Source organism: Harpia harpyja, chromosome 13 (genome assembly GCF_026419915.1).
Source record: "Harpia harpyja isolate bHarHar1 chromosome 13, bHarHar1 primary haplotype, whole genome shotgun sequence".
NCBI classification, from domain to species: Eukaryota; Metazoa; Chordata; class Aves; order Accipitriformes; family Accipitridae; genus Harpia; species Harpia harpyja.
In genome coordinates this window covers 41,588,489-41,614,922 of record NC_068952.1, presented here as the reverse complement: position 1 = coordinate 41,614,922, position 26,434 = coordinate 41,588,489, and the positions used below count along the sequence as shown (strand labels likewise).

Below are 26,434 nucleotides of genomic sequence, written 5' to 3'. Positions count from 1 at the left end.
TACTATTTCACTGGTAGCTGTTTGCATGACAGATGCTCTGAGTTTTCTGACACAGCAGAAGTCAGGATTTTTGATTGGTCTGTTGTTTTTTTAATGAAGAATTGTTTTTAGTCTCTGGTTAGTCCTGGGGACATCAAGGACTATGGAGTAACTCTTGCTGCAGATCTAGATGGTTTTTAAGTATGTGCCTTGGTTTGAGCTGCTGTAGTCAGGAGCTTTAAGAATATCAAGGTGCTGGAAAAGCAGTTGCTGGATGCTGAAGGGTTAAGGTGGGTGATATGTGAATAGCTGGGGAGATGGCATGCTGCAAACTCTCCAAACTATAGAAAGGGGTGTAAGTCTGAAGATGCTGTACTGTAAGAACCTGCACTCCTCTGTATTTGTAGAGTGCTTTGCACTGTGAGGCTCCAAATCAAACTGGGGTGCTTAAAAACTGCTGGGATCACACTGTATTATTTAACACTGGTATCGATATGATTCGCAATGCTTGTTCTCTAGGAACATCCTGAGAAAGCATTCATGTTCCTAATCCACCTCCTCCTTTGCAACTCCGGCTAGGTTTTCTCCCCCCGTTTCTTTTCTGTTTGCAGTCCTTCTGCTCAGATTACAAGACAAGCCCATGATATCACCCGCTATGAGCTGAGGCTGAAGGGGCTGGGTCTTGGGAGGGGTTTGCTTGCTAACTCTAGTGAAATTTGCCAGGAAGCAGCAGCTTCTTGCAGCATATTTCTCTGGCTGCAGGATATTTTCCAGTGCAGAGGGGACCACTCAGACGGCGCGCTCAGCCCAGAAGAAAGAACTTCATGAAGCACGACGAGACAGAGGTCACCCCCAGCACAGCCTACCACCACTAACTCCAAGGTAAAGGCAGTCCTGCCGAGAACGGTGGCATTACTGCTAGAGATGAAGGGGCTGATGAATTAGTTTAAACATTTCTAACCCTCTCTTGCTTCGGGGCTGAAAGTTTTATTTCACTTCTTCCCTTTTCTCTTGGAATGCATTTTCTTCCTTTCCCATCAGTTTGTTATAAAGTATGATGTTTAGACATAACAGGCTGGGAAGAAGGTAGACGTTTCTTCTAATTCCTGACCCCGGAGACTTGATTTGGCAGGGGTGGGAGGACATGGATACTCAGTGTCACTCTGCAAAGATGTTGTGACCAAGTTACTTGCTCACAGGCATGCACAGATGAAATAAAAAAGACATGTTGCAAACTGTCTACGAGTTCAGGCAATGCATATTCTGTAGTATTATTAAAATATGCTCGATTTAGACCAGAAAGCTACAGTACATGCCATCAACATTGTGTAAATGTTACCAGCTAAACTTCAGAAGCAGTTTAAATTCTCCTGTCTGAATAACTGCTTTCAGAGGAAAAGGCTTCAGTGCAGATGTTTCCCATTGGCAGAAGGTGCAAAGCAGTTATGTCCCTAGTTAAGAAACTTCTCTGCTGTCATTGCTTGGGATTCACAGCCCCTTGCAAAGCAGCCGTCAGCCTACCAGCAACTTTCTTTAGGCTGTTTTATCATGCAGCAATCACAGTAGTTTTCAGGATGACTCCAGCATAGGCAGTGGTATCCACCTGAAAAGTTGCAGCACAGAAATGTGGGATGTTTCTCTCTGCTATGAACCTAGCCCAGGTTGAGTTCTGATTCTTCAGCATGTGCACAAATGACTCTGCCTTCTTTTAGATTAATTTTTGCTGTTTAGTTTAAACAGATGTTGCTGTGTGGGGGTAAAAAAAGATCTAAGACCAAGATGGTTTAGAAGACTATAGAGAAAGATCCTAGTTTAGCTATCTGGGAGTGTAGTAGGAAAACTATTTAGCATCTCTCTAAATCAGCTCATAATGATGACATTGCAGTGCTTTCAAATTTGTACTGAATAGGGGCTGAAAATAATTCCTACTTGCCAGTTTAATTTCATCTGCATTGAACCACCCACAGTGGTGGAATTTCCTTAGTTGGAAGCTAAAGAGCAGCTCAAAAACATAAAATGAAATATTAGCATGAAATACTGTAATAGCAACGCATAGAGGGAGAAACCATATCTTCAACGTAGCGTGCTGGATGCTTGTTGCTGCAGGAATGAATTTCATGCGATCTGAGTTCTAAGTGCAGGATGATGTTGGAAAGCACCTCCCAAAAATGGGTTCCTAATCTGAAGTTTAATACTTCAGTCCGGTGGTGAGGAGGCTCAAGATATCTCTAAGATTGTCTGCTCTCCCGTCGAATCCAGTGTGCTGTTCTGTGAGTGCTGGGGCAGGATTGCAGAGATGAGGTCTTTAGAAAAACCTTCAAGAAAGTTTTAGCAGCTTGGAAAAGCCACCAAGATTGAAGGGGGTATTGATGATGTAGTAGAGAACAATGCCTTTGTCTTCAGCAGAGTGATTTAATAGAGAAGCCATGCGTTTTGCTGAAAGTGCTATCCTTTTGCAAGTTAAGCAGAGACTCCCAAATGCATGCACAGTAATGCTCTCTGGATTTTTTCCAACAGTTTGACTCCAAGTTCATTGTCTTTACCTTACTGTACTGCTAACTTCCCTTCTGTTTTTTCTGTTTCTTGCTTTTATGTTTATTTTAACCTTTTATTCTTTCTCCTCCTGAACTGTTTCACAACATTCTTGGTGCCGTTTTAAAACGCAGTGGTGTCCTTTCTTAGAGATCGTAACTCCAGTGGATGGAATGATTTAGCCGATCAGCCAGTCAGTTTGCAAAGCGCTTTCTGTGAAATCCTCTGGGAGCACGTGTGCGTGTGTGTGCAGATACATATTTACTATGAATGTCTGCAAACGTACACATTGAGGAGGAAAAGTCCCACTCCTATTCTGTAGTAATGCTGATGGAAGTTTGATATTTCAGAGGAGAAGCATGCTGTTCCGAAGTCAACCTGTCCTGCGTCTGCACCACTGATGACTTAGGCTGTATTAATTAAGACAGCATTACACAGGGGTATGAGGGGGATCTCCTCCTTGGAGGATATCTAATATTTGCTAATGCTCTTCAAACTTAGGTCATGCACAGATCTGGCTCTGTGAGTGTGTGTGTCAGCTGTGGATTTTAATGTAGTACCTTTTTGTAGGGTCTTTATTCATGAACTAATTGTGTATGTTTCATGAAAAGAGGAGTTGAATCATATAGCTCTAGTTGCCACTGCTGCTTTTGCTAAGTACAAATAGATTGCTTGGTCATCATAATCACATCCACTAGCTGCAAATTAAAGAATTTATACTACTAGGTTCCAGAATCACTTTTTAATTGTCTTGGAAGTGTATTTGGGAAGAAGTTCTGTTTCCTATTAAGAGTACAGCACAAGGTCTGTGGAACAGCCAGCTGGTGCTGGCCAGGAGCCTGAGAGTTGTCATGATGTACATCTCTCTTCGCTTTCATTCTCTGACACCAGGCAAAGGGAAGAGATAAGGAAAATAAAGAACTTCCCAAAATGAAGCGTATTTGAATTGCAACCATGACGTGGAGAGAAGATGCTGCACGTGTCCATCTGATCCCCAGGCAAGTTTTTTGCCTTCTAAGATAAATGAATGCATCAAGGGGTTAAAACTGAAGGCAAATGCCAGTTGCTTCAGTTGAAGAAGTAGATCTGAGAAGAGGCCACAGCCTGGATTTGGATTTGGAAGAAGCTTCAGCTGAGCCCTTTCATGAGACATGCTAACCATGGATCTGAGTGTTTCGCTCTGCAAAAATTGCTGTGTCCTTGCAACTCCGGAGAGCAGCGTGTTTCTGAACATTTGGATCTCATAGATCTAATCAAACAATGATGCAAATGGCTTTGGTTAGGCAACTTCCACAAACACTGATTTTTCCGTTGTTAGACTTGTAGCTGTCTTTTAAAAGAAAACACAAGCACAATGCCTTTTCTTTCCTACTCTCCTAACTAGCCTGTTTGTCCATCAGAGCTTCTCTTCTCTTGTCTAGCTTCAATAGCAAGTGATGGCAGGCAACCTGCATTCCTGGGCTATATACATCTTTTTTTGCTGTCTGTTCAAAATGCTGTCTTGTAGTTTGTCCTCATCAGTTGGCAAACACTCCAAACTGTTTTCTGTTTCAGGTACTATGGACTTCAGTAGGCTTTTGGGAGGAAATAAAAAAAGTGGGCATCTATGTAGGTACGTTTGAATATGAAGCAGAGGCCAGAAGATTCTTTAGTAATTACTAAGTAATAATGTTTCCCTCGAGTGAGATCTTGTGGCTGGTAAAGTTGTGGCAAGTCTATAGCTTTGGATTGTGTAAGCTTTACCTCTGCTGCGAGAGGGCATAGCGGGACTTTGGTCTCCCTTTCCCTGCAGCATCTCAACAAACCAGAAGCAGCAAACTGCATTTGGTAGCTTCCCTGATGTAAACAACTGTTGAATTTGCTACTGATTGCCCTTGGCCAGTTTGCAGTAATGTGTAATTTGCTTTCTTAAGGTAGCTCTCGGCTCCCTGGTAGCAGGTTTCAGTTCCCGAGCAGCAGCAGCTCTCTAAAGTGACTTATGAAAGCCCTACGCTAATCAGAGAGCTCCAGGGAGTCTGAGTGAAAGGGATGAGCAAGTGGCAACAGCTCAGTGGTACTGGCTAATAGGCATTGGTTCTTTTCTCCTCAACTGTGAAGAGAAATTCAGAGGAAATGTGTTCCTCAGAGCGATCGCTAGCAGATTATATTGCCATCCTTCCAGCTTGCAGAGTCTCTGGATTTGTAACATACCAAAACATTATCCTGACATGATTTCTGCTGTCCTGCTTCTCTCTGCCTTGAATCCTATACAGCACTTTACTGAAAAAAAACTTAGTTTATGGTTCAGATGTCCCCAGCAGCATTTCAGCTTCCTTCAGTCATCCAACTTCCACCTTCAGCACGCTTTTTGGATTGCCTTAGCCTTTGCTGGCTCCCCTAAAAGCGGCTGTGTACTGACACTAGAAGGGGCTCGCCTGACCCATCAGGTGTAGCAGGATGGCATCTTGTCCCTGAGGAGGTCACCCCAGTCACAGGACACTGTACGCGAGTTTTGTTATCAAGCCCGTGTTGTTCTGCTCTTCTCCAAGGCAGGCTCAGTTACACTGAAGTCGGTCCAAAGGATGTCTAGGGATTTCTAGGAGGAGGGTTAAGAGTGACAGTGATTTTTCTGGTCACCCCAGTCAATCTATCGTGATGTTTTCCCGTTGTGCAGTGGGGTGGGGGGTTTCATGGGGAGCACGTGGTCTTCTCCAGAGCTCCTTATCCACTGAGGTAAGTACAGGTCTTACATTGTTCCTCTAGCTAATGGGTCTCTGCTGTAGATTTGGATTTATTGCCATTGCTTGGTATATCTGGTCCTGCCAGTGACCTTTATGGCTTAGTGTTTTAAGAGTGTGAACAAGAGGGCTCTCATTCGTGGCTTACGCCGGCGTTATAATCAACGGGGATTTAATCTACAAAAGCATTAGCCCTATGTGGCAGGGCTGAGCCTCTTGGAACAGTGGGAGAATGTATCTGAACCCTTACCCGAGCGAGTGGTAGCGTTTCTGTTCGCTTTAATAGTACTGGAGAGGGGGCCAGCGTGAATTGCCCTTGCGTTGGCTGGAGAACTGCTTCCGTGGTAGTGGGAAATCCTGTTCTTGTCCCACGGCCGTGCCTGCTGCGGGGTGTGTGAGCACGCCTGAGGAATGCACTTTGGGCGACGGGGCATGGAATTGGAAATGCAGGGTCTATGATTCCGGCGGTACCGTTTCAAGTGGCTGAATACCAACTGTTTGGTGCTTCTGGCTGAGACCCAGGCGTGCCAGCAGTGGTCAGAGTGCTAATTGTTTCTTCCTCCTGATGGATGCCAAGCCAAATGGAGCATTGCTGGATCTCCAGTCACAAAGAACTCGTATCAAGCACTCCAGAATTTCCTTTTGTTGTCTGGACAAGGATGGGAGCAGACAAGCTGGTTTTGTCTGAGCTGATCTATTGTTTGGATGATTTGGTGAAATTAAAAAAGGGATTCTTGCTGGTAGGAGCAAGCTTTTGATTTGGGGAGATGGATAGCCTATTAGGTTCACCTGGTGAATTCTCTGAAGAAGTAAAAGCCAATATTATTTTGAAATGAAACTGTTGCACGTTCTCCTGTAAGCCTGTCTCCATCTGTTCCCTTCAAGGCTTAAGACAGGAGTCCTGAAAAGGGCTGAGTCAGCAGCTAGCAGGAGCATGCCTTAAAGCCTTAAATTACATGTTAATGTGGTGATGGAGAATCATCTTATGGCCTGAAGTACAGGATGGGGAGCCAGGAGACCTGGAGTATTTTCCTGGCTTCTCCACTGACTTTATTCAATAGGTTTTTAATGTTCTGTCTTGGATTCTTTTGAATGGGGAGACCAAAATATATACTTTTAGGATTACGTCATTAATAAATCTGGAGGCTATTAAAGAGAGGGTGTGAGAGGAGGAATGAGCCCTACAATAAAGGGAATACCCAGCACAAACCAAACGTCCTGCACATCTAAGCCTAGATTTGTTCTTAGGAAGGTCAGCATGTTCAGCTTGCTTTGAGACGTGGGGAAAAAATGAGTCCAAATCTTGGTCACAGCAGCAGAGGAGTGGGTTTACTTAAATATTTTCCTTATCAAATTTTGTTATTGTGGCTTATAATGATGCTGCCATAAATGTGTGTGTGCAGTTGGCTTCTGAGTGAGTCTGTTGCCAAATCGTCACTGTTTTCATTGAAGAGCAGTGATAGTTTTCTTTGATGCTAGTGCAGTAAAACTAACGTCTTGTAGCGAAGGAGAGATTTCAGGAGGATCCAGGAAAGAATAAAACCAGGACTTGTGTGGCTGTTGTGCTGTGGAGTGAAAGAAGTGGTGTGAAATTTTCTGTGCTGCTTTATCAATCCTCTAGACCAGTCCAGTGTTACTGCTTGTCTTGCCTTCCAGTGAAAACTGACCCGGATGGTATGGATGGATGCCTCTGCCAGAAGATGCCCAATCCCCTCCGGTGCCATAACTCCCTGTTGTCCCTCAGGACCGATCCTGATAGGAGACAGAAAGCTGAGAGCCCTTTTCAGTACTGCAGTGTTAGGTGGCTTCCCTGGATGCTGCTGGGCACACTGGGCTCCTGAAATTTCCCCATTGTACCTAGGCTGCTGTTTCTTGTGGAAATACTAAAATATGGCTATGTTCAAATTTCACTGGATTCTGCTTTTCCTGACATCGTGACTTAGTCTGAATAGTTTCTCTTAAGCACCTCAATAAACAAGACCTCTGGGTATGGAAGGTTTTATTTCTGGGGCGATGCAAACACTGTGAAAGCTTTGTCTCTTAATGTTTGAATGTGTAACTATTTTGAAGCGGATGGTAATATGACCTGAAGGAAAAGCAGACTGTGGTTGCTAGTACACACTGCAGTGTTGTCTCCTGAAGCATGTAGGATTGCTGCTGTTCTGATCTTAGGGAGCATTCCTCCGGGATTCGCATCCGCAGGTGGAATAGGACTAAAAGAGAGATTTCTGAATGTTTTTCCAGCACCTACCCCGGGCCCTTGAGGAGCCCCTCCTGATCCTTGCAGGATCCTGACAAAGATGAGATACGATGCTATACGACCCGAGCACAAGACGTGTGTGCCCCGAGTCATTTTCCTTAGAGAAGGTTTGGGACTGCGTTCATACGTGCTTGTTAAAATTCCTTTTTGCTAGTCACGCTTCCCTCTGTGGAGCAGGGAGCTCTCAGGCAACCTTATCCTCCCTCACCAGGTTTTCTTCAGTTCTATGGTAAATGGTGGTTTTTCTTAGTCTCGCCTGACTGTGAAGTCTCTAAGCTTTTGGGGAACAAAAGCAAACCCGCTTGCAGTTGCCGTTTGGAGTCTTGGGGCTCCTGGGCTGTCTGACTCAGCAGGACTTTGCCAAGAGCGAAAATTACACCTACTATATTTACTATAATCTAAATTAGTATCTCCCTGACTAATCTTGGTATCAATTAAAGTAACCTGGAAGCCTGTTGTGACAGCCCACCCCCAGCTGCTCATGGACCATGAGGTCTCCCAGCGCTGTGACTTTTTGAAAGGTTCTGGCATCTTGCAGTGGTCTGTCTGCTTTATTAATTAACACTTCAGGGAGTACCGCTCTCAGCTGGTAACTATTACATCCTGCCTCTGAATGGTTTCCCCAAATTATTGTGTCTTTTGGCTGAAGTCCTTCAGTAAAATGACTCAAGAGCTTTTGTTTGAATAGAAAGCAGTCCTGGAAACTGGTGTTGTACAGCTTTTAGCTATTCCTTGGCCTCTGATCACGAAAGACCCCTATTAACCTGAGCGCAGAGCTGACCGCTGGTCAATGTTTGCCTTGGCGCAAGAGGGACGAGTGTGACCTGCTGACCTGCTGTTACGCACTGTTTGTCGATCCTATTCTCCTGTAAAATATTCTTATTTAGTTCAATACTGAGCTTTGTGGAGTATCATAAACCAAAACTGTAACCTAGAGGGGAATTTGGCATATTCTGTTAATTATGCTGGCGTGCCTTCTAATCTCTTGAGAGCTAGAGGTCCTTCAGGACTTGACTGTAAGGCTACTTACCACACGTTATCTGCCTTTGCCTTCTCAAATATCCTTCATGTAGCTGCCTGCTACACAGCAAGACCACGCAGATGCTACAGAAGGTCCCAGCAATATATAAACAGAGCGCTGCCTTCTTGTGCGTGTGGGACAGCCATGGGAAAGCTGTAATGACTTCTTTAGAAACCTGACTGTGTAGCTTTGAGCGAAGTCAGGGCCCTGCTACCCCTCATCTTAGTTTTTGGAGAGAGATTGTTTCAGTCCAACTTAGTTTTGGATTAATATTTGCTGAGGCTTTTAAAATTCAATTTATACAGTAGCAAGAAACAACAGCCACCTAAAACGAAGTAGGTCAAAACAGATGTTTAAAGAAGATTAAAACTGAAACCCAGATTTTTCTGAAGACCACTAGGCTTGCGGTTCTGCTAGGGTTGCAGTTGGACATCCCCCCTTCAGTATTTTTACTTATAACTAACATACGTTATTCTTCTCTGTTATGATCTAAGGGGGTAACTCAATTTTTTTTTTTTTTTATACTGTTCGTGACAATTGCTGTGCCCATGTGTTTATCCTCTGTGCTAAAAACCATCTTGTATCCATGAAAAGCATTGTAAGAGGTTTCTTTTGAAATCGGTGCTGGTAGGTACTGAAGTCAGGAATGTCTGACTAGTACTAATGTACCTTGACTCAGTAGTCTTTTATTTTTACAGAACACATGTATCCTGCCCTGTGGACTGCATTTGCTTTGGGAAATCCCCTTTGTTTGCTGCTGGAGGGAAGCAGCTTTGTGAAAGCAGTTGTACTTCCTCTTTTCCCATCCATCTGTCTGACGTGGGGCAGGAGTTTATTTTATTCTTCTTTCTCAGCCTTACCTCCTGACCTGCAAAAAATTGAAAAATACCTTGTTTCCATAGTTGTGTTTCTCTGAATGTCTAATGAAAATTTACAAATCTCAACCTTGTGAAACCAATGTTAAAGTACGTGGCTCCTTGAAACCAAATGTTTATTTTCCAAGAAGTTTTTTGCTGTATATTTCCCCCCCGCCCCAATTTAGTTAGACCTGTTGTAAAGTCTCCCCTTGCTTTTCCTGTTTCCTTCCCTGATGTCCAACGCTAGACTTCTAACTCCCATGCTTTCTGTTTCATTTGTCTATTCCTTAGGCAAATGCCTTTCATCCCCAGGTCTCAAAGCACTTCAGTAGGAAGCTCACGATCACCGGCCCTGTTTAACACAAGGGGAAATTGAGGCACAGCCCTGGAAGTGACCTGCCTGAGGTCACGCAGCAGGTCAGTGTCAGAGCTGAGGTTTGAACTGATGCCTCTTGAATTTCAGGCTAGTTGCCTGGGATTTCTGATACATCTCCTCATTAAGCAGCTCGAAAGGCTGGTTAATGTGTTTCGCTCTGTCTTCATATGAGTATGTGCTCTGCTGGTCATTTTTTAGGGATAGCGAAGACCTCGCAAAAATACTGGAGTATTTTAGCTTCTAGACATCTGGTTTTGGAGCCAAATTTTTCCCCTTCTCCCTCCCCTTTGGTGGTTGCCAGGAAATAATAGAGCTTTAAAGGGCTGGGGAGCTTTTTCCCACTGCGCTTAGGCATTGCTTCATTTGGAAACTATTGCATCCTCAACCCCCACGTGTGCTGCCTGACCGCTCCACGTGCTGGGTGCCGGAGTGAAGGCTGGGGAGTACATGAGCGGGAAGCGGGCAGAAAAGGACCGGGATTTAAACTCTGCACATCATCTGGCTGAAATTCCTCTAATGAGTCAAAAAGTTGCTGGTTCATACCTTAAATGACTAGCTTATTTAAGGAGGTAGCACTTGTATGACAAGTAAGTCCCTATCCAGACGTGGCAACCAAAAACTGGAGACCGTTAGCCACTACTCCATCGGACAAACAAGGTTAGCCAAGACTACTTCTGCAAAGTGTCTGCGTACGGTAACGTGTTGATTCTCCACAGATGAAATCGGACGTGCAGTGACGGATATAAGTCTTCTACCATTGTATTGGGAAAACAGACTCAATATAAATACCTCGCTTCTGACCATATTATAATACGTTTTGTTACCCTTCTGGTTTTCCGCTGTTTAAGTGATGGTTTTGGCTTCTTTATTGAAGGAGGTATGGGAGAAAAATGGCTCAGTTCTGCCCTGGTAGGATTTGAACCAAGGTTTGCCGTAGCTTGTTGGAGCCACTGAACTACTGGATTTGCAGAGAAATAGGAAAATCAATTGCTAGCACGTGCGACCTGTAGAATTTTGCCCTGGAAAAAAGTATTTTCCAGCTGAAACTATTTGGCAAGTTGACCTAAACTTACAAATGGTTTTAATGGGTGGTTTTGTTGGTTTTTTTTTCAGTTCGTTCATCCAACCCACAAGAAACAATTAACTTGACTTTGGTTTTTGCAGGTGGCATTGGACATAGTCTCTTCCATCGCTTTATTCCCCACTGAAGCAAGAGCTATAAAGTCCATGTCGTTTCCCAGCCTTACTCAAACTTTTCTTTCATTTCAGGACAGCCACACAGTACCTACCTGCACTGATTGGCAGCTGCTAGCAGAGGATTTGGCTCTGAGAACTGTGAGCACTGAAAATGGAAAGATTCCTGGGTTTTACCCATAACCACTGTTTGATCATGCTGTTCTTCATCTCCCTGAGCCCGCTGGGTCTTGCCCAGTATGAACACTGGCCCTACCTCCCCGGTTACCCTGAGCCACCCCCACAAGTGTACCAGCCCCCCCAGAGACCGGCAAATGTTCCCAAGATCCAGCTGCGGCTTGCAGGGCAGAAGAGAAAACACAACGAAGGCAGAGTGGAGGTGTTTTACAGCGGCGAGTGGGGCACGGTGTGCGACGACGACTTCTCCATCCACGCTGCGCACGTGGTCTGCAGGGAGCTGGGCTATGTGGAAGCGGTGTCTTGGCTACCGAGCTCGAAGTATGGAAAAGGAGAAGGTAATACCAGAGCAGTGGTATTGTACTAACTGTGTCTCCAACCCCCAGTAATTCTTGACCTGTCAATCAAATTTAAGAGGTAGCGATATTTCCTGCAAATGTAACTGAAATAGCTTCCTGATGAAGCAGCGCCTCTTTAAATCAGGGTCCCATTAGATTAAACAGCTTAAATAATAGGTGTTTGCTTGTTTTGACTGAAACAAGTTAAGGAATGATGAGATAAAGAGCTGAAGGACCAGATCATGGGATGTGAACTCTGGCAGGGGATGCTGGGGAGCAGCCAGCAGAGGATTAGGGTAGGATGCTCTTCAGTAGCCAATATGGCTCGTCAAAAGAGAAGCTGCACCCACAAGTGTAATGTATAGATGGTCCATTTCCCTATTCACACTTCCATTGCCTTGCAGTGAGTCAGATAGGGCCTCTAAACACTCCTTCCCCCTATTCTTTTTCTTTCCTCTGAACTCTTTAGGCTCTAAACAGACTGCCTGTGCGATGCTACACAAATCTTTCTTTTGCCCTGTTAGCTCTCTAGAAACACACGCATCATATTCTGCAATGCAGACTAGCCTATAAAACCCCAAAGGAGTGTGCACACTTCGTGACTTATATAGGACTATATTTATAATAATCCTCTTGGACGCTCTCAGGCTGTTCCTGGTGGGGAAAAGCTATTTACCCTCACCCCAAATTGTACATCCTTTCTTGCTCTTTGAAATTGTACGTGATGGATGTGTGGATGATTGCGGATTGCACCTTATTCCCAAATGTGTGCTGAACAAAGACTTGGGAAGGTGAATGTGTGTTACAGCAATGAATTCTTAAAATCACAATGCTTGAGAGAGAATAGCTCTGCAATAGTATATAACTCAACAGATAAAATTGTCATCTTTTGATATGCTGTTAGTTAAATGTTGACCTATGGAGAATTTTTTCTGCAAACATTGAAGCCTGGCATGCTCTTGATGTAACCCACAGATTATTTCCACTGCAGCAGGGATGAACGTGCTGTACGTCTGTTACTTAGCACCACTCGTTAATGCTCACACCTATAAACTTGCCCGTAAAAGAGCAAGCAGGCCTTAACAGTGACTTGACTGAAATGCGAAACCTTGAATGTTGTCCCAAGCTGTGGATTTTGGCTCTTGGGGTAGAGCGGGAGATTTCCAAGTGAGAAAGAGGCCACAACATTTGAAAACAAACCAGAAACTGATTGCCACGTGATTTAATGGGAGTGAGTGAGTGTTCTCTGCACGCCAGAATAGCGCTGGGTAAATCCCGATGCAGAGAGCCCGTGCACGGGGGATTGTGCCTTCCTCAAGGTAGAGCCAGGCTTTGCAGGAGCTCTTTCTGCTCTCCTCTTTGGGGAGCATGGCAAGGGCTGGCAGATCCGTTGTCTGGTGATTAACCAACTGAACCTGTTGGGGCTGCTGGAACAAAGCTGGGACAGCTACGGAATCTCCTAGTGACTCCGAAGGTCAGGCGGTCCTTTCTGTCCAAAGGATGTGTTACTCTTCAGACGAGCAAAGCATTTGGTACCTTAAAATACAGGAGTTGCTTGTTGGCCCTCGCTTCTTGCAATTTAGGGGACAAATTGCGGGAGAGCAGCATGTGCCCAGCACGTTTCCAAAGGGAAAACGAGCACTTCGAAAAGATGAATCTCAGAGATGCTGTTGGGTCTTTAGCTCTCAGCTGCTCTTGGGAAAGCATGACCTAAATTTTGGAGGTAACACCTATTGATTTTTGTCTGCTCATCTTAGAAGTGAGTTCTGAGGGACCTGATTTTTTCAAAATAGAATATTTATAGGCACGTACACGTGTATGCTCATGTGCACACGCACACACTTTTTGCTGGAGGGAAAATGGTAATTACAGTCTGGAAACTGGATCTGGCAATTTGTTTTCAAAGAGCACCCAAATAACAGGAGGTTCCAATCAATAGTGGTTTGTTAAAGCTTTTGCAAAAATCAGCTTTTAAAAAGTTAGGGCACTTAATCAAAACTTTGAGCTGTCTCCTACAAGAGATTTAATGAGGAGTTGATAAACGAGAAATGATGTAAAGAGAAGCCTTAAATACAGAAGGGATGATTTGGTGAGTATAATTAGAGGACAGGGTCTAATCAGCCAAATCGAGGGGACCCGGTGACGCTGCGTGCTCTGAAGTGGCTGTCATCAGAGGAGGTCAGCTATCACTGGGAGCAGGGCTGCAGCGGAGATCTGCTTCAGGCTGGTGGTATTTTTTTATTACCGTGCAGAGAAGGGAAAGGGAAAGCTGTGGGGCAGAGCTGTTTCCAGTTAGTAAGTACTTGAGGTGGATCATTGATGTTCCTTAGCTGTTTTAATCAAGCTTATTTTGGCAGTAATCTCTTCCCCTGACATAGTAAGAGCACAGCAGCCTTACTTGCTTTCAGTACAGTCTAGATTTACCCTCTTTGTGAGTCTGAGTTCTATTTTCTTTCCCCTTCAGGGAAAATTTGGATGGACAATGTCCACTGTAATGGCAAGGAGACCACCCTGGCAGCATGCACGTCAAATGGCTGGGGAGTAACTGACTGCAAACACACCGAAGACGTGGGAGTGGTCTGCAGTGAAAAGAGAATCCCTGGCTTCAAGTTTGACAACTCATTGCTTAACCAAATAGAGGTAAACGTACTTAAAACTGCAAGCTGCTGATCAAGAGCCTTCTGCGGACAGGGATGTCTGCTACTACACATGATAGGTTATCCCAGCTGCACACTCTGGTTAAAGCAAACTCTTGACAGTGCTTCTAGATGCTGGCTAAAGATGCAACTTTCAGATTTCAATTTCAGCTGTTCAGAGCATTATATGTATAATAAGAATTTGAAAGGGTTTTTTATAGCATAAGAGTAAGGAGAAAACATATTACTCCTGTTCCGCAACCAATTTTCAAAATTGAAAACTGGTTTATTAAGTTTCTAAGAATTAATTTAGAGAGACAGGATGTGTGCTGTACTCACAGACTTTACACGTGAGTGACTTTGTTGGTTTATAGTACTAAATTACTGAGTTGGTTTTGCCCTAATGCCTCCCTTTTGGTACTGGGACCAATTTGGAGGTCTCTGGTATAACAGGAGGGTCAGCAGGTAGGGTTGGATTTGGAGGTTAATAGGGCTTACAACCATGGCTTGAAGTGAGCGGATTTACAAGGAAAGAGATAAAGATATTTTTGCAAAGTTTGGCTAAGCAATGATGAAGTAACCATGATAACTGTATGGAAATATTTGTGGGAATGGGGGATTAGTACTGGAAGTGATGAAAGGAATTGAAGAGAGGAAAACGTGGGCTGGTCCCTGGGGGAAGGGTTCTGGATCGTGACTGGGTTAGACTGCTAGGCTGAAGCTGAGACTCTTGGGGAAATGACAGAAGCAAAATGCTTGAATCACCTTCCAGTGGACTTGTTAGATTTCTGCAGAATCAAGGGATGAGAGAATGCTGCGCTGGAAAGAAGTTGAGCTGAGCTCTTCAAAGAAAATAAGTAGTGGGTTTTTTCCTTCAGCTTTTCGGGTTGGAAAGTATTTGTGGTGACTCAGCTAACATCTTCCTTGTTTCGGATGCTCTGGTGTTTCAGTATGTGAATTCAGCGGTTGCCTTTGGTCAAAATTTATCGAAAGAGCCTACCCAGTAACCACAGTCAAATCTTATTTTAAGCAGACAGGGAATCCAGGATGTATTGCGTATCACAGTGTGGTTTCCATGGCTGAATCTTGACTTTGTTGCGTGATCTGAAACAATGGATACAGCCTTCTTTATCCCTTTAAACCAAAATTATTCTAGCAGTTACTTCATAGCCACTGATTTAGAAAGGGCCTCCCAGCATTTTCTTCTACCAGATTTTTCCGCTGGAGGTTAATGCCGTGCAGCATATTTGACAAGGGAAGATAATATGCTCAGTGAAACCTTTCATTGCCCTGCTGAGGCTTTAGGAAGAAGCATGGGTGAGTAGGCAGCATTCAGCATTTCCGTGGAAGGCTCCGGTGCAAGGGTGCAGATATAGGATATGAGAGCTGAAATTCTCTTTGTTGCCTTGACCTTGCTTCACTTGGCTAAGGAGGGAAAGGAGGCTTTCCGGAGGGATCCCAAGCTGCCTCTGTCAATGGCACCGTTGTTGCTTGGGGGATGAAGCGAGATCATGGAACATCAGTGATGGCTTTGGCAGATGCATGCTTCCCCAAAGCCACAGTGAATCCTCAAAACAGAGGCCTGGAAGAAAAGATGCTTTAGTCTAGACGGAGGTCACTTCACTCTGAGATGCTTCAGATATTAATCATAAAAGCTTTGGAGGGCTCTGCTTTTCCATTAGCTAAGCACTGGAGTTTGACTAATGAGTTGAACACATTGGGTAATTGAGGGCTAGCTTGCACTGATGCTGTGTGGGTGCTTAAGCTTCACATATGATCAGTAAAATGAACCATGAGATTGAAGAAGTTCATGTAGCAAAAGCCTGACTCACCAACAGGATCACTCGGGAGAAATAGGTGTAAGAGAAGGCATATTCCCCATGTCCTGGCAGCTCTAGGGAGCTACGTATGGATGAAGGCATCTACTGATGTGAAAAGTAACAGCATTCACAGCAGTTGCTGAGGGGCACTGGTGAATAAAGACACTGAACTGGTGGGGGAAGAAAGTAAAATAGAAGAACAGTTTTATTTTTAAGCACCTGCACTAAGCTGAGAGCTGTCAGCCTGGCTGTCCCTGTGACTTTGTCCTGGTGGTAGAAAATAGTGTTGCATTTTCTGGGCAGTGGCTGCTGTAACCCCTGGCTCTACGCGTCTGTGTGTACGTGCTTCTCTCCTCCCTATCGCTGCCTGAATTTTATGAACAACTTAGTACCGTGCTGTTGCTTCTACTCTGCAAAACAGAGCTGATTTTTCTTATATCCCTGTAAGATCACTGGCAGCTGAAGGGTTCTTTTTCTGCTGGTTTCATTGCAGCAGGATTAAGGCTAAAGGTGATGTGCTATAAATTTTTAAGATGCCATTGTGGAAGTACTTTTCAGTCACAGCTAGCTGTCAAATGTTTAAACTCTTTCCCCTTCTCTCAGCTTTCCTCCTCCTCTTAATCTTTGCTTTATCTCATTAGCAGCTGGCGTGACATAGTTTGAGTCAAAGATGATGAGCAGGGTTACTCATAGGGTCATAAACTCCAAAACAGGGAGGTCAAAAGGCTTGTGTGAATGCAAGTTGAAAGTCTTTGCCCTCTCTAACATGCCTGGGAATTCTGCATATCATACCTCACATTCATCAGAGGAAACTTCATCGTTTTTTAAGCTGCAGGGTTCTTTAGTCTGTAGCCCAAAGCTTGCCCAAGTGATGTTTTCTCTTTGGAATGAGATCAGGGGTTGAGGGGCCTGGAATTTTCTGCTGAGCAGCAATGCTGTGGTCAGGTCTCTCCACCAGTCCCACTGGCTTCAGCTATTGCACTGATGGAGCTAAACCAGTACAAATTTCCCAATGACATTTCCAATGGAAGATAATTCAGTTTGCCCTTAAGCTGCTTTTAAAACCAGGCTTTACTCAAAATAGGCCTGGTTTAAGAGGATGCACAGAGCTTATCTGTTCAATTGCACCTTCCAGCATTGTTTTCCCACACTAGTTAGTAACAACTGTAATGATTCCCAAAAGGATCTGACTCTTTGCAAACTGATGTTTTTACAGCCAGCAGATTAACAGGAGCAAGCGCTGACTTCAGTGTACATTCACGTATCAGGCTGTAAGCTGCAGTGGGGTAGGAGCAGCAGTTTTGTTCTGCTTTCCCATTGCAAGCGTTTGGGGGAAATACATGCTTTTTGCAGCCTGGTTAACCCATCGCCAAACATACGCCATCGCAGTTAGATTCCTCTTGCCCGTAATAGGGAGCTCTGTGTGTTCCCACTGCCAGGGACAGATGGACCACCTTAAATTCATCATTTAGAAAGTCTCTTAAAGACCCTTTAGCGCTAAGTTCTCTGGGGCTGCCAAGTACTGCTAAGGTTTAAGGTGGAAAGCCAGTAGGTATAAGACAACATCTGACTTGATTTTGACGGGGCTCCAGCTCAGAGGGGCTGAGCAAATTGACATTTACTCAAATCTGGCCTTACTTCCTAAAATCTGACAGGCAAAGAGTTCACACTCTTTTAAAAGCAACGTGATAGCTCGAGCAGAGTTTATTTTTATTGGACAACGTATGTACCTCCATATCCCAGTTTGGAAATGCTGCAGATAAGTAGTATAGGATGAAACTTTCCATCACCATAAACCGTTTTGCTTATACATGTGTCTGCTCAGACAGATCTTTTCCTATCACGGCTCATATTTTGAGGGTTACATCATATCTTTTCCTGTCCCTGAGACTTTCCATTCCCTGCCCTGTTGGGAAGGGGCAGTGCCCGACCCTTGCTTCTGTAAGACAGACAAGTTGCCGGTCACAGGACAAAGTGAAACGTTTCAGTCTAGGGTGAGTGATGGAAGATCTGTGATAAGAAGGTGGGAGACAGGCAGGAAGAGGTTAACTCTTCTAACAGGACCAAGGTTGGGGCAGGTCTGAAATCCATCAGTCTCTTGCTAAAGGGCAGAGAAACTCCCATCATTTTTGCTTGCTGTTTTCCACAGCCCCTGCAACTTTTAGCCTTGGGACTTGTTCAAAGGATTATTTCTTGGAGGGTGATGAATGTGCATAGCAGGACAGCCCTTTCATGGGCTGCTGGCTGGTCAGAATTAGCCTGATACCCCTCTAGCTCAGTGGCTGCGTAAACACTGAAGGTTGCTCACCTTTTCAAAGCTAGGAGAGCAGTGTTTGTTCGATGCTGACGTGAGTGTAATCACATTGAGTGCATTTTACAAAGAGGCTTTTCCCCCTCCTCTTTAAAGTATGTCGACTAAATACACAGTGTCTCGTTAATGGAGAGAGCAGGGCTTGTGGTTTGACTGTGTTATTACCTGTTTGCCTCTGGGAGCACTGGGAGGGGAAAAGCAGGTACGTATCCTGCTGGTATCGCGTCCTCTCTCTCTTCCTACAGACCCCAGCTCTGTGAGAGTAAGCCACACACCCTGAAAGGGTTTAAAAAAAAGCAGTAGCTGTGCTTGGAAGTGCCTCAAGTGTGTGGCTGAGCATGGCTTAACCCAGTAATTGTATGTGAACATAAAGGCTGCCCACAGCCGTGTGGCTGGCTGGGAACTCGAAGTTGGTGCTGAACCTGCTTGCTTCGATCCTCCATGGAGGCATCTGCGCATCCAGTACGATGGGGCCAAAGCTGTTGTTAAAATAACACCGTTGTTTAACTCGAGTTTGATTTTGCTTGTGTTCCTTCTTTTTTAGCCACAGCCTGGAGTAAAAGCTCTGTTTTGCGTACTCTAATTCACATCAGTGGCTTGATGTACAACTTGGGTCTAACCATGATGGCAGAGCACGTTACCTGCTTTATTCATAATGGTAACTCTTGTAGGCATTACAATGTGGCAGGCACATTGTGAGCGGTGTTTTGGGAGCTCAGAGGAAAAGTTTAATCGTTTGGTTTTAAGTGCTCAAAGCATAGCTGAGAACACAGAAACTGCTTGCTGACTCTCTGATGGAGTTTGGGAGGGACAGACAGTTAAGTGCTATAAATATATACACCAAACTGCAACAATTCAAGCTCTGCAAAATAAACCAGGTGGAATCTGCTGCTTTAGCCAAAGACCTCTGAGCACATGGGGCCTTGTGCTGTCTGTTTGCCCCAAGCAAGCACTGTGTTCTGCAGGTGGGGCAGGGGGGAGCCAGCAAGGGGAAGGGCCAGGTTCTAGGAGCTGACTCGCCTGAAAGCACAGCAAAGTGGAAGAATAGCGCTGGGAGCAGAATCTGTGCATCTAGACTGGCCTGAACTGCCTTCCTCCTTCCACTGATATGCTATGGCAAAAGGTATAAAGAGCAGGATAAAATCGATGCAGAAGGTACGGTACGAATGTTGGTCGTTTCTTGTCTTGCAGGGCACAAGTGGCTGAAAGTGGTCAGGGGAGGTAGCGTGGACCTGCCTTAAGGTTCCTTCGTATGGTGCCAAAGCCTGCAATTTAAATGTGTGCAAAGTCTCAAATGTTTTCCTAAGTCTTTGCAGGATGCCAGAAGCTCTGAAATCAAAATTATTTGATGTCTGTTCACAAAGCCATGAGCAGGGAATGCCATCCCTGCTTTTTCAAACAGGACACGTAGCCACTTTGTGTTGTCCAAATGCAACACAGGCCCACCTGCAACTGCCTTACTGGGTCGACCAGCAATTTTAAGACCACGGTAACTAACTCCTACCCTTAATATATTTCTTAAATAAATGCAGGATACGTACTTTTTTTTAACCTATCCCCCAAAACATCCTTAACAAAATATTTGTTGTCCACCCTCTTCCTCTGTGTGCATACACACAGGCTTCAAATAGGACCTACTCTAAATATATCAAATTGCTGCAGCCATTACAAGTTCACAAATAGATCTGGTACCTGAGACTAGACCGTAGCTTTGGCCAGACGGTGGGCAGACAAGGTCTAGCTAAACATACCAGGCTGTGCTGCTATTTTTGTCCTTCTTTTCCCTTCTGGGTGTATGTGAAACATAAAAAAAACCTCTCGCTTCAAAGCCCAGTGGCTCAAAGGCTCTGGTTATGCCAGGTTAAAAGTGGATTGAACTATATTGTCCAAGTTTCTTAACCAGTGGGAAAGGGTGCTGCAAAGTCCTGCTCAGGAGCTTTCAGTTAAATTGGGCTCTGTGCATGAGGCCGTATAAAATGCTCCTGTATGCTGAGCTGTTTCTGACTGGAAGGTGTAAGGAGGGGCAGAGGACAGGGTCATTGTTTGTGACTTGGCACACAGATATATCTTCCTCTTGTCTAGCTTTTTGCCATGCAAATCAGCAGAGACTCTGTACTGTGGGGAGTTGCAACTTAGGTCACCACCATCTCAGGCTTGAGCTCTATGTCTCGACTGTCCAGTTCTCAAGAATGTTTGACAATAAAAGGTTTATTTGCCTGTTTGTTATGACAACAGTGTTTTAATTTCTTTCCCCTTGGTGTAAATGTTTACTTCTCTAAACATAAGCCCATGTGTAACACAAATGCTGACGCTTTGTGTGTCTAGAATGGGTCTTCAGCATCTTTTCTGGAGCTAACTCCAGACAAGTATTAATCAAGCTGCCGTTGGGGTAAGCCACTGTGTTTCTTTAGTGCTATAATTTTAAAGTGTGTGCGATAATTTCTAACTGCTTGCCTCAATGGTTTCTTTGTGATGGCTTGTGGCATGTCAGGGTGCTGGGTTTGCTGGGCAGAGAGCTGGCACTTGTCATCTAGCAGGAGGTATGAGCTATGGAACTGGTAGGGCTGAGAAAGCACCGAGGCTGGTATTGGTTTGCTGCAGTTCCTCGGGGGACAGTTAACCTGTTTGTCTCCTCGATCCGACTGTATCCAGGGCCCGAGTAGCTGTCGGCTGTTGTGCTGGATGCGATAGCGTTTCTCTCTTACACAAGGCAGTATTTAACCAAGCCTGAGAACAGAGAATAATCTTGTTCTGTTTTGCAGCGCAGAGGTCAGGTAATAAATTTGGCTAGCTTGCTGTGTCTGATCCAGATTGTCCTTAAAATAGCTCAGTAGAAAGGAAATGGAGAATGTAAAAGCTTTGCTTATCATGAAACCCTCGGGCCATGATCCGCACAGAACAGAGCAGCATCCCATCCTAAGCTAAGCCTCCCAGCCATGCCAAAGTATCTCCAGGGTTCAGTGCTCCTGCCTTCTCTCACTCGCTTCTGTCACCAGTGTTTCTTTTCTCTAGTGCTTTTCATTAGCCCGTTTTGCATTGGCAATCATGAGGCTGCCCCTGAAGCGTTTCACAGCTTAGCAAAGACCTCGGCTTTTGTCATTTATAATCTGCACTGTATTTGCTCCTGGACCCTAATCCTGAATTGCACTCTCATCCCTTACCCTTTTGTACTGTGCAAACCCAGAACAAAAAGTGCTTGCAGTCCAATACAGCGTAATGTTCCCAGGGGACTGCTATCCCTCATAGGCAACCGTCTTTGTTTTGCAGCATCTATCTCACCATGTTTATTTAACAGCTGGGACCTTGTTAGTGACTTAGAGGCACAGCTCTAGATGTTTAAATCAAAACAGATTCCACCCATTCCGATGTATGTGAAGAGGTAGCTTTCTAAAAAGTCATCTTCAAGGGAAGCAAAGACTTCAGTGGGAGTAAGTGAAGGGTTTAAATACCGGAGAGAAGATGCTTCTGGGATGAACAAAGTCTATGTGGAAAGATTTCATGTTATGTTCTTAATAGAAAAAAATCGGTTCATTTCTTGTCCAAGTTGCAGCCTCAATGTCTTGGTGTTTGGGAAGCCAAGAAATCCTGGAGCTCCATTGTAAATGAGAAATGATGATATGAATAGGTTTCTGCATCTAAGGGGCAGCGGGATAGGTCAGGCATAAGGAAGGAAAGAGCAGTTCGAGTGCATCACGGGGAATCTTAAAGCAGGAGAGCAATGAATATAGACTAGCCAGAGACAGAGGCAGCACACAGGCTCCTTGCATTTGTTAAGTCAATGATTCGTGGTAAGAAGTGCACCTTTGCCTAAGCTGTCTGTTTGTACAATCACCTGGCAACCAGATAGCTGCCGGAGCCAGTACTGAATACCTCCGCTATCTTGCTCTGCAATCCTTAGCATCGCTCATGATGATGTTTTTTTTTTTAAAAAAAAAAAAAAGTAAAATACACAGAAGCGAAATTTCATTCCAGTTACCTTTCTGCCTGCATTTGAGTAGTTTCTCTGGCCGCAGGGGAGACACACACAGAGCCATAGCTGTTCAGACCCGCCTGCCCCATGCAGTTCTCTAGCTGGTTTCTTAATGTCATCACTGAGCGTGTAGGCGTGTGTTTAAAGTGAGTGTTGAGATGCTCTTCTAAAGAGCCCCTCTGAAATCCCAGCTGCTGTGCCTTGCTTTCAGCCAGGAACCAGTGATTCAGAACCAGGGTAGCGTCTGCAGTCCGTGAAGCAGCAGTCGGGTTTCTAGGAATGGGATCTCCTCCCTGTATTGATTACTGTGCATCCTCAGGGCTGCTGCAAGAAGAAAGGGTATCGCTGAGCTTGGGCACTGGAGGAGGACACAAGCGTGCTGTCCTGGGCATAACTGTTCTGCCAACACAAAACAGATGGCAAAAGGTGAAAGAAAATGTTATGAAAGTTGTGTCAGTTTTTGCAATCAGATCCGAAGCCATGGGGAAGCATTTGGTTCAGAGAGTGGAAACAAAAGCAGCTGAGGCTCATGTGAAAACTTTCCGAGCCAGGAATCCTTTTGTGAAAGCTCAAAAACAAACCCCTTTCTTTTCGCTGTCTCCGGGCAGGCCCCGGCTTTCTGAAGCTGAGATTCATTGGTTTCGTAACAGAGTGCAGCATGTTGGCTTGTGGTGGGCTTTTGTGTCCGGGACTGAAGAGGAGCAGCAACGTGGGTCTTGGATGTGGCTCTTGGCAAAGAAAGGAGCAGGGTGGAAGGGAATATGGCCCAACCCAGAATAGTCTGACACTTTTTTTTCCCCCCTTGTTTTTATATACTAATTTGTATTAATGTTGGAAGTCCCAACCGAAATCACATCTTTGCTTTGGGCAAATACAGATGTGAAGCCCTTGCTGCAGAGGCTTTGCGATTCAGAGCAGATGAGATGGGCTTTGCATCGCCTTCCCTTTGCAGAAGGGGCGAGGAAGCGCGGGCGAGAGGCCAGAGGTAACAGCGAGGAGGTGGGGAACTCAGTTTGCGTGGCTGAAATCACACGGGAGATCTGTAGCAGAACTGAGCAGGATCTCTTCGGCCTCAGACCACAAAGTTATTTTAGCTTTGGTCTGGTTTTTATATCACTATATACAGTCAAGTGGCTCCAGTGAAAAGCGAGTTGATGTGGAAGCCAGCGTATTGAATCTAGGAATAGATGTACTACACTTCTTCCCCCTGCCCTCCATACCCAGCTTTCTCTTGCTTTCTATTTCTTCACACCTTTCAAGGCTAAGGAGGCTTAATTCAAGCAGGAGAAAAATGCCTTAGGATTTCTTATTGCTCATGTGCTTACTCCCTTAATGGAGTTTGTCTGTGCCAGAATGGATGTCTTTGATGAAAGCAAAGCTGCAGCTTGACGAATGAGGCCAGTAGCAGCGGAGCAGCCCCGCAAACTCCGTGCAGGGGGTCAGCAATGCAAGACACGCCGTCCTCTGAACCAGCAACGTTCTGGAGAGCAGAAAGCAAAGGCAAGAGCTGATTCAACCTCAAGTATGTGGGTGGGATTGTTTCATAAGCAAAGGAGAGGTTGGAGATCCAGGTCTGATTATGCTAGTAGCTGAATTCTAAGACTTGGAGGTTGGGGGGGGAGGAAGAGGGCTGGCACATACATCTCCACAGCTGTTGGCCTAAATAGGTGGAAATTGCGCAACGCTAGCTAAGAAGGGGAGGACTATTATGTATGAGCCATGAGAGTTAACTCTTTCTGGGTTTGGTCTTTTCTCTTGCTTTGTGGCTAGAAATCCCCAGCAGCGTTTTCCCCTTGCATCAAGGGAGCCGAGCTGTGGGTTTGTGCATGGTTTTCTGCCTCCCTCCCTGCTTTGTGTTCCTTAACCTCAGACTGAGCAAACCACGTCCTATTGGCTTTGGGGCTTGGACCTCTATTTCCCTACCTGTAATTTGTGGTGCAATCAACCCAGTTTTATTTCCTAGAGGTAGTATTGTTCTTTGGTGAATGACTGCTTGGCTCCTGAAATACTGTTGAAGGCTCCACTTCATGGTCAATACCTGAGGTGGGAGCTTGGCAAATTCAGCTTCTGAGTTGGTTGCACATACCTGCTTTGTGATGATCGGGTATCCTTCAGAGGATTTACCAGTCTGTTATAGCTTCAGTGTATGCCTATAATGGGGGCATAAGTAAAGCTTTCAGAGATAAGGTTTCCTTGTTGATATGACAGCTTGTTGTAGGCGTTTGTCTCCACGTGTACATAAAGGATGGAGAGGGTGATTTTAAAAAGTCTGCCCTAGCTATTAAGTATTGTTTGGTTCTGATTTTTATGTGGAGTCTGTTTTCACCATTAGCCCAGCTGCTGTACACGCTGGTATTGGAAGATAAAATATGTCTGCCCGTATTTGCATTATTGAACGCTCCCATTGTAACAAAAACTCTGCAGTGAAAGGAAACCATTCAAATCTGCAAAGACTTATCGGGAGAAAGCTCTTAGTGGCCTTTTTCCTTGAGAAACCTACAGTATGCTTATTTTGATCTGTTGTTCTTTAATCTTTCATTATAAAGCTGAGGTCTACAGCATATTGAATTCTTCTCAGACGTTTTGCTGTTTGTTCAGACTCACTGCAAACCCTTGAGTTGCTATATCAATAATTCTCTGCGCTAAACCTACTCTCTCTGAGCGGAAAGGGGAATGGATGTGGATTGGTTTTGCTCTCAGACAGATCATGAAAATGTCATTGCGTGCTGGTCTGCTATAGCTATCTGAAGATTGAAATACCCTCGTGGGAATGAAATGATGGCTTATTTCTTGCTAGTTTGCTCACTTTTTTTTTTTTTTTCTTCCTTTGCAAATGCAGGCAAAAAAACATGACAAAAGAGTTGGATTCACTAAACAGAGTCCCAAGTCAGAGCAGGATTTCTCTTTGTGTCTGTGTCAGCATCTCTGGGGGAAGAGAGATGTGTTGTGGAACCTTTGTTCCAGAGCCTGCAGTGCCTGAGGTGTCATGCTGGCTCTGACAATGTTTTTTCAAGTCCAAGAGCAAGCCGTTCAATTTGCACCTTGTCTTTCACTTCTCTAAAATGACCAGCAAGGACAACCCAGCCCAATCAGTTAGTGGAAAAGCCCAAACACACAGCCTGGCAGTAGGAAATGCAGGCATCTCGAGTCCTAGACTGGATCACAGCTACCGCACTAGGTCAGGGCACCCCCAGATCCTTTACTGGGGCTCCAGCATCGCCACTCCTGCAGTGGTCAGAGCTCTTCTGGAAGGACGTGTAGCAACCTGTTTTTATTGCTAAGCTGCTGAACTAATTGCAAAAATAACAGGCAAATCATAAGGTACCTAACAGCATTCCCAAGCTTTCCTTTTTTTCCTTTTTTTATTTTTTGCCACTTTGTGACTTCTCTCTCTCCTTTTCTGACTCAATGGGCTGGTTGCTTTCTTTGCCTGTTGCTCTGATTTCATAAATCCCAGCAACAGATTCGCAAATCCATCCAGTGGTTTTGAACATTAAAATATACCTTCTGGCTTGGAAAGTCTGAGAATACAGATGCTCGGAAGCTGCAGGAATACAGCAGGGAAGAATTGCTGCATGTTGCCCTGTTCAGATGCTCTTTCTTCAGCATCTGTTATTGGCAGGTGTCGGCGACGGGCTGGATGTCTTTGTTTTTATGCAACACAGCTCCTGCTAGGTTGGTGGAGTGGGAAGGAGAAGAAAACCCAAATGTGCTTGATCAGAATGTGAGTGCTTTAGAGCTAGAGGTTTAGTCGATGTTCCCTGCTGTGGGGAGGTGAGAGTTGAGGCCTCGGGATACTGGATATGATTTCCTGCCCCTGTGGTCCTTGGAGAAGCAGTTTGCTCTCTCTGCACCTTATTTCTCAATCTGCAAAAGGTGGCTGAGAATCGTTGCTTTCTCCCATCCTTTGAGTCCGCTGTTTACCTTGGAGGCTTTTCAGATTTGTCACCGCCTTCCATCTCTGCGAAGACCTCTCGTGGTGCAGTAGTGAGAATAGTGCTGTATTAACGATGACTAATAGGTGCAACGTGGGAATAATGATTCTGCTGCTTTGCGGTGGAAGCATCGGCCAGATGTTTAACATCTGGAATGGCACTCTGCATGATTCAAATGGGGCTAGCAACTGCTGTTGTGCAGCTTCCTCACAAAACACAGGCATCTTGAACATCATTCCTGAATGTGAAATCATACTTTGTTCCGAAAGCTCCTCCTCTCCATCGTGCCGAGGACCAGCTGCAGCCCCCGG

General features: G+C 44.9%; 1 protein-coding gene across 2 annotated transcripts in view; it reads left to right on the top strand.

The window, feature by feature from the left end:
• Positions 1–700: 700 nt before the first annotated feature.
• Positions 701–26,434, top strand: part of LOXL2 (lysyl oxidase like 2) — a 55,547-nt gene continuing 29,813 nt past the window's right edge. The window contains exons 1-4 of one of the 2 annotated variants that reach the window (XM_052806567.1): positions 727–861; positions 9,658–9,783; positions 11,012–11,451; positions 13,916–14,091. In XM_052806567.1, coding sequence (XP_052662527.1) covers positions 11,091–11,451; positions 13,916–14,091 — 537 coding nt within the window. In that variant the 5' untranslated portion in view covers positions 727–861; positions 9,658–9,783; positions 11,012–11,090. Of the gene's footprint in view, positions 862–9,657; positions 9,784–11,011; positions 11,452–13,915; positions 14,092–26,434 lie in introns of both variants that reach the window. The other variant, XM_052806568.1, reaches the window with a different exon arrangement.